Raw genomic sequence first — 7,666 nt, forward strand, 5'->3', positions numbered from 1 at the left:
GCTTGGATTGAATTCATATTAGGAAAGTGCTCTAACCCCTCAGCTACTGGAGACTTAGGAATAAAAATGTACCATACTGGTATTGACATAAACAAAGCATACTGTCTGACTGAGCAGGCCCGTCAACTGCAGGGAAGCAACTGCCTTGTAGGTTTGTCTCATTCAGTGAACTGACGTTCCCCAGCAGCCGACAGTGCCTCACCAGAAAGGCATGGGGAATACAGTAGTGGTAAAAAAAAAAAAATAAATAAATTTAAAAAAAGCTACTGTTTGCCTTGACAGTGTGGGAATAAATAAGAGATTTTAGAAAAATGTGGTATTGCAGTTTCTTTTTAAAATTAAGCACTGAATAGTTTTTGTTTTTTCAGATTACTAGTGCCTTACTTTGTTACACAGTACTGTATTACACTTCCAGCATGATTGAGGATGGGGCGGTATCAGTCATCTAAAAGAACCTATTCCAAAGTTCCTGCACAGCCAGCGGATAAGCAGCCGCATCGCAGGCAGCGTAAGATTATTCCAAAATTTAACGATCTGTTTCTGGCAAAAGATGAAAATACGCAGCCTGACAACTTTAGTGACATATTTGACTTCATCAGCAAGAAACATGAGAGGGTGAGTGGAAGGTGTTTATCCTGTTTTTTTTTATCTAGATGAGTGAATGTGATTTTGAATTACTATACTGTTCTTGTTCTAGATATGTTTCACCTAGGTGAGTAGAAGGTGTTTATTCTCGTTTTTTTTATCTTGATGAAGGAATGTGTTTTGAATTATTACTATACTGTTCTTGTTCTAGATATGTTCCACTTAGGTGAGTGGATGATGTTTAGTCTTTTTTTTTTATCTTGATGAATCATATTAGTGATTTTGAGCTTTTACTATACTGTTCTTGTTCTAGATATGTTCCACATAATTATATCTAATTCTGAGTCAGCTCACTTTATGTTATACATGTGGTTTCTTGCAGTTAATATGTACAATCATGCCATATTTTTCACAGATAACATATCACAGCTTCCTGTGGAATCAGAATATGCTTAACCATTACAGTGCCCTAAAACTTTTTTTTTTTTTCTTTACAGAATGTTACAAAAAATCCAAAGTTACTCCAGTATTTGTATGTAAACCCTGTAGAAAAGCTTTGCTGTCCTTTACTGTACATGTATGATGTAATGCATTAGAGCCACACACAGACATAATGATGTGTTAGTTAAGTGGTTTTTAACTCCAGTAACCATTAGCTAAGCAGCATGTACCATGTTGCTGTTGTTGTTGTTGTTGTTGTTACCATTGTCTTGTTTGATTGTCAACCAAGTGGACAGCAGGAAACTGGCCCCTTCAACTGAGTACCCCCCCCCCTTTTTTTTTTGTATTAAGATTGTTGTGTTGTGAAAGTGTGGCACTTGGGTTAAATGTGTTGTGGTGTAGGGGGGAGAGGGCCACATAGCAGTGAGGGTCCAATGAATTGTTAGGAGTTGCATTTGGTGTTGGTACTGAAGCAGGAAAGGATGATGGGCACATCAAAGTCTGGCTAGGTGTACTTGTGTCTTTTTGGAAAAGGTAGTTTCTGAGGGATGAATGTATGGTGTGGGTTCATGAAGGATTCTGTTTGACTGGAGGCATTGGATGGCTGTGGTGGCTATGTGTTTGTGTATATGTTTGTGAAGTGTCATGTTGGGTGGTGGAGGATGATTGGGAGTACAGTACTTTTCTTGCTTGTTGCAAAGTGTCTGTATTTATGATTTGTACATTTTCTTTTTCTTTTTTTTTATCCTTAAGACCTTCATTTTTAAAGTTTTTCTTTGTTTGGAGTGCCTCAGGGACTGGTTTTAGGTTCACATCTGTTTGTAGCCAACAGTAGTCCTCCATCTCTACTGGAAGCCCATGGTGCTATTTAACGCTTCTTTGAAGATGATGTGCATCTTTCTTTGCAAATAACGAATGACAGAGTAATGGGGAGTGATTGAAGTCTCCAGTTTAGATGCCTAGGAGAAAACTTAAGCTACAAGGGTATAAAACTGAGTTGTTCATTATTTAAGCAGAAGAGATGTTGGCACACAGGATTTTAGGTCTGTTAGCCTTGGTGAAATACAGTCTAATCCTGTTAATTCTGTAGAAACCATGGAGTATAGCCTACTTCAGCTTGAAACAGAATGTTAAAGAGCATATGGATTCTTCAGGGAACGTAGTGTCATATTTGGAATCCATCCATCCATCATCCAATCCGAATCTGTTTGATATAAAATATTTATTAGATCCATAGTGTCATTTGACATTGACTCATTCACTCATTATGTGTTGCATTGAGTTTACTGTAACTGTGTATTTGGTTGGTCTGACAAATTATTTGCAGAAAAGGGTTCATTTAGTATTGAACAAGGCTGCTTGACTTATTTTTGGTCTTCCTCCAAGAACTCCTACATTCTTAACTGCATTGCATTGACTTCCAGTAAAAGCCAGGACTGAATTTAAACTGTGTTCAGAAGTTATGCATTTTTGTAAAGCAGTCTACCTGTTTGGAGTCATTTAAGAAACAGCTCAAAATTGTTCTTTTCCTGAAAACTTATGACATTTTTTATGGCATTGTGATGGAGGATTACAAAGTAGGTGTCACTGTGTATTACAGTGCAGCTTATGATTAGATAGTCATGTTTTTATTATGAGGTTTTGGATACAAATGAATTCTTTAGAAGAACTTGCAGTTTGAGGAGCAAAAGCTAGACCATTCATATTATTGCTGTAACCTGTGCTATTACTAATGTTATCCGTATACCAGCATATATGAAAGAGAAGGTTTGTCTATCTGTCTGTCTGTCAGTCCCCATAGAAATCGAGGCAGACGCATATAGAATTCTCTAAACAGCCCTAACAGGTGTAACTTTTTACATTAAATGTAACTTTGTACAGTACAGTTGCCAAAGTGGTTCCCCTGATGGCCAGTATTAGAAATAATTAGAAACAGTCCACTCCGCATGGTGGAAAAATGGTAGCCAATTGTGTAGAGTCATTTGCCTGATATTGTAATTAGCTACAACGAGTTGGTTGGGTGGACAGATTGGTGTGGTGGGTGGATATGTTTGAGTGAATTGGTGGGTTTGGAGGGGCAGGGCTGAGTGGATGAGTGAGTTTGGAGGGGCAGGGTAGATGGAGTGGGTGGGAGGGTGGGTGGTGAGTGGGTAGGTTTGGGTGTGTGAGTGGGCAGGTAGGATGAGTGAGTGGGCAGGATGGGTGGGTGAGTGGTAGGCAGGGTGGGTGCATGAGCAGGATGGGTGGGAGGAGTTAGCAGGTGAGTGGGTAGTGGGAAAGTCAGTCCATGGTAGGAATATGTCCATTTGGTTTTGTTTCATTTTTGAAGGCTCCATCATGCTTGCAAGCATTGGCTTTGGTCACCTAATGGTGGCTGTCTTTGCTGCTTGGTCTCTCTCCTTTATCTCTGAGGCCACACTCAATGACCTCTTCCCAGGTCTTTTTCATTCTACCTCTCACATCCCTATCCCAAACGTTAACACTTCTCACTTTCTGCACCCAGTTATCATCCCCCATCCTCTCCACATGCCCAAACCCTCTTCATCTACCTCTCTTCATCACAGTACCAATACACTCTGGTCCCATCCTACCTTTCAACTCTCTCATTGTAAACGTTGCACCCCCAGGCCTCACACTCAGGGATGAACTGCACATCCACCTAATCATTTTCATTTCTGTATGTTTGAGCCTGTGAATATCCTATTCCTTTGCTGCCCAGGTCTCACTACCATACAGCAATACACTCTTAACACATCCCGCATACAAAGATACCTTAGCATGAAGGGAGACCCCTCACAAAGTCTTGAGAGGCAGTAGCTGCCCAAACTTCTTCCAACCACTCCTCACTCTATAGTTGCGACAGCGAGAGGTGGTGGAGAAGGTCATCCCACTCGTCCCACTGGAATGCCTGTGATTGGTGGATGGTGGGGTGGGAGGTGTGTGGGTGAGGTTAGGAGTCCATTTGATGACCAATACAGGTGTACCGTCTAATCTAGAAAGACATCTTCACCTCTCTCTCTCTCTTTCTCTCTGTATGTATGTATGTATGTATGTATGTACATTTTTTTCTCAAAATTTATTGTGGTGTGTTTCCATTATAATTTCTAATCTTTTTTCACGGCATTGAAATACAAAGGAAAATATTGTATTTATCAAGCTGTACTTATACCAATCAGTGTCTCTTTATAAGGCTCATTAAGTCATCTGTGATTCATTGCCATATTTAATAACCTTAAATGTACTATGCCTACCTCCCCTCTTCAACCCATCTCTGTCTGTCTGTCTGTCTCTGTCTGTCTGTCTGTCTGTCTCTCTCTCTCTCTCTCTCTCTCTCTCTCTCTCCCTCTCACTGTCTGTCTGTCTTTCTCTCGAGCGAGCGAGCGAAAAAAGGAAACATAAGAGGGATATTGATAAAGGATTTGATGTAGAGATAAGATTCATAATACGTAAGGAAGAGGGAGGTTAAAATGAAAGGCAGCCAAGAGTGTGTGTGACCAGAGGAGGGAGGGTAACTCTTGACAATATAATCTGGTGTGTGTGTGTGTGTGTGTGTGTGTGTGTGTGTGTGTGTGTGTGTGTGTGTGTGTGTGTGTGTGTGTGTGTCCCTTTCTCTATCATACTCCAGGACTTGTACACTTTGCTCCACGTCAACAGTCATTACCGGTATATGCTATCCCTCCACTTCCACAGTTCTTCTGTCACTCCATTTTTATTTTCCCCCAGGTTTTCACTCTTCCAGTATCTCTTAAACATAGCGTACCAGCGTACAGTGCCTCATCCCTTTCGTCCCGTACTCTCCCAACACTCCTCCCTTTCTCTTTGTCTCTCTGTCTGTGTCTGTCTGTCTATCTGTCTCTGTCTGTCTGTCTGTCTCTCTCTCTCTCTCTCTCTCTCTCTCTCTCTTTAGCAACGGAGGGAAGAAAGGGGTTTACGAGTGGCAAGTATGGCCAGGTAATCCCTTCAGCCTTCCATGAAAATCCCCAGGGACGTGAGTGCATAGCCTGAGGGTATGTTTGCCTTTGTTTCCTCTGTATTTTGCATCATGCCTCTTCACCTCACCTTCTAGCTGCTTTGTCTGCTTGTCCGATGGAATGCTTTGCTTTTGGCTTAGGGTGTATGCTGTATGTCCTTTCTAATGCTTTACTCCTAAAATATTAACTTAGCATACCGGCATACAGTACACTTGATAAAAAAAAAAAAAAAAATCTTGACATGGGTGAACAATGTTTTCACAATGAGCAGTGCTCCTGTTCATGTTCGTTTAAGACAGTTTATTCTGAATGAATAATTCCCAACCGTATGGAACATAAATCCTTCCTTATGGTTGTTTAGAAAATTAGCTGAGATTTATAAGCATGAGAATTTTACTCAAGAATGGTTTCAAAAATTTTGTCCACTGTTTTAAAATGACAAGACAAAGTTTACAAATATCATGTTATGATTGTGTACACTCAGTGCATTCTCTCTCTCTCTCTCTCTCTCTCTCTCTCTCTCCCTCCCTCCCTTTCTGATTTTGGCTTATAATGAGTACTATACTGTCCTTTCTAATGTTTTACTCCTTATATATTTTTACTAGTCTTTCATATTCTAGAATATCAATATGTACACATGTATGTATTGTAATATACCGTAGGTAATATTCTATGTATGCATATTAACTGTTGTAGCCAATAAATAAAGCTTCGAACAATGGTGATCAATTTGGTGACAGTACTAGAGGGAAATGTAAGCGCTGTCACACCTCCCCATTCTGCTCATCTCCGTAGACCAATCAGGGATGAGAGAAGGAAAGCCTTTTCCTCACTCTTCCCTGAGGGAGGCGCTTCTCCGCCACCTCTTGCTGTCGCGAGTGTAGCCACAGAGCTCCAGCACATAGTATGTCTCCCAGATAACGAAACTCTCCCACACACTCAAGAAACTCACCAGCAAGATCCATCCTTTCATGCCTGACAGTCTCCACATCCTCTCCCTGTCACACAACACGCATGAAATCAGCATTATCTCCTGGTCTACCATTAATACCATTACATCTCTTATGCACCCACCTAGCACAAAACTGCACAAGGTGAGATTACTTCTCACGCCTTTGTTGTAAATTGCACTTGGCCATTCTTCCTCTTCTTTGACAGTACTGCCACCAGTCCGAGATACCATCACTTTTATCTGCATTTACTCTTAAACTCTTGTGCCCTGTGCTATCTCTCCACTTCCTAAATCTTTTCCCCACCTTCCTGTCATTCTCTGCAATCAAGACCAAATCATAATCATACAACATCTCCCACAGGAATCTATTTCTGAAGTCATATGAGAGGGCTGCAAGTACTGTACTATGATAAACAACAAGGGCACAAGACTGACCTCTGATGCCCACCAGCATTCAGTGAAAACTCATCACTCAAATCTCCATTCACCCTTACCTGGTGTGAGCACCCACATACATAACTGTAACCACTCTGACTAGCCAGGCAGCCACTCATCGATCTCAAGCTTTCTCATTCCCCACTTCATCACCTCTCGTGGGACTCATTTAAAGGCCTTCTCTAAATCACCAAAACAAAGTACTGTTCCCTATTCTTTCCTGTTTATTGAAAAGGGAACTGTACTTTGTTTTTTGTTTGTTCATGGGGAGTATATCCCTGGGGAATGGGCCTAAGGAGGAACATAGGTTTATTGGGTAAAATTGGACCCTAGACGTCTTCCATAGGGGGAATGGCCATCCAGGGTCCCAGGCAATGCCGGTATGCATGATCATAGTGTTTTACTAGATATTATTATCCATCCAGCCATCATCCAATCCTATGTTGCCCCATGTGGAGCGTAGGAGCTTGGGACTAGGCACGTTGGTCCTGACATTTAAGATGAGAGTGACCAGCCTTACTCATCCCTGAGTGGCATTACGTGAGCTATAAACCCCAACCATCCCTTGGATATAAACCTATACAGGCTCAGTCTGATTCAAGCGCCTTAATTACCCACTAAACCACTAGGCTTCATAATTTGGTTATGTGGTTACCACATACCACTGAGGTATACCCGTATATATACTGTGTGTATATATATATATATATATATATATATATATATATATATATATATATACAGTATATCTATCTATCTATTGCCTGACGCCTCAATCCCGTTTGGGATGGCCACAAACAAATCACCTCCAAGTCGCCCTGTCCCCCGCCATTTCACTGCCCTGCTCCCAACTCACACCCCCCTCTCTCATATACCTCTCCACCCCATCCCTTCATCTCATCCTCGGCCTCCCCCTCCCTCTTCCCCCCTCCACCTCACTCACATACACTCTCTTCGTCAGTCTTTCACCCTCCATCCTCTCCACGTGGCCAAAGCACCTCAGTGTGTTCCTCATAACGCTTCCTATCACATCCACATCCGCACCACAACGGTCCTTGATATCCTCAATCGTCAGCCTGTCTCTCCATGTGACTCCACAGGCTCCTCTTAAATAACTCATTTCCACTGCTCTCACTCTTGACTTGTGTCCTTCCAACAACGTCCAAGCTTCACTTCCGTACGTTAGAGTTGGTATCACAATACTGTCATGTAGTAACTTTTTCACTTCCATGCTCACTTCCCTGTTTCTTATCACTACTTTCAAAGAACCAGCAACCTTTCT

General features: G+C 41.6%; 1 protein-coding gene across 1 annotated transcript in view; it reads left to right on the top strand.

Annotated features, from left to right (window-relative positions):
• Nucleotides 1-426: 426 nt before the first annotated feature.
• Haspin (haspin) overlaps nt 427-7,666 on the top strand; it is a 57,205-nt gene continuing 49,965 nt past the window's right edge. Inside the window, exon 1 of the mRNA XM_080272337.1 lies at nt 427-615. Within this exon, the coding sequence (XP_080128463.1) occupies nt 427-615 (189 nt within the window). The remainder of the gene's footprint in view (nt 616-7,666) is intronic.

Source organism: Coenobita brevimanus, chromosome 50, assembly GCF_032717465.1.
Source record: "Coenobita brevimanus isolate Jiangsu-jjx chromosome 50, ASM3271746v2, whole genome shotgun sequence".
In the NCBI taxonomy this organism is placed as follows: Eukaryota; Metazoa; Arthropoda; class Malacostraca; order Decapoda; family Coenobitidae; genus Coenobita; species Coenobita brevimanus.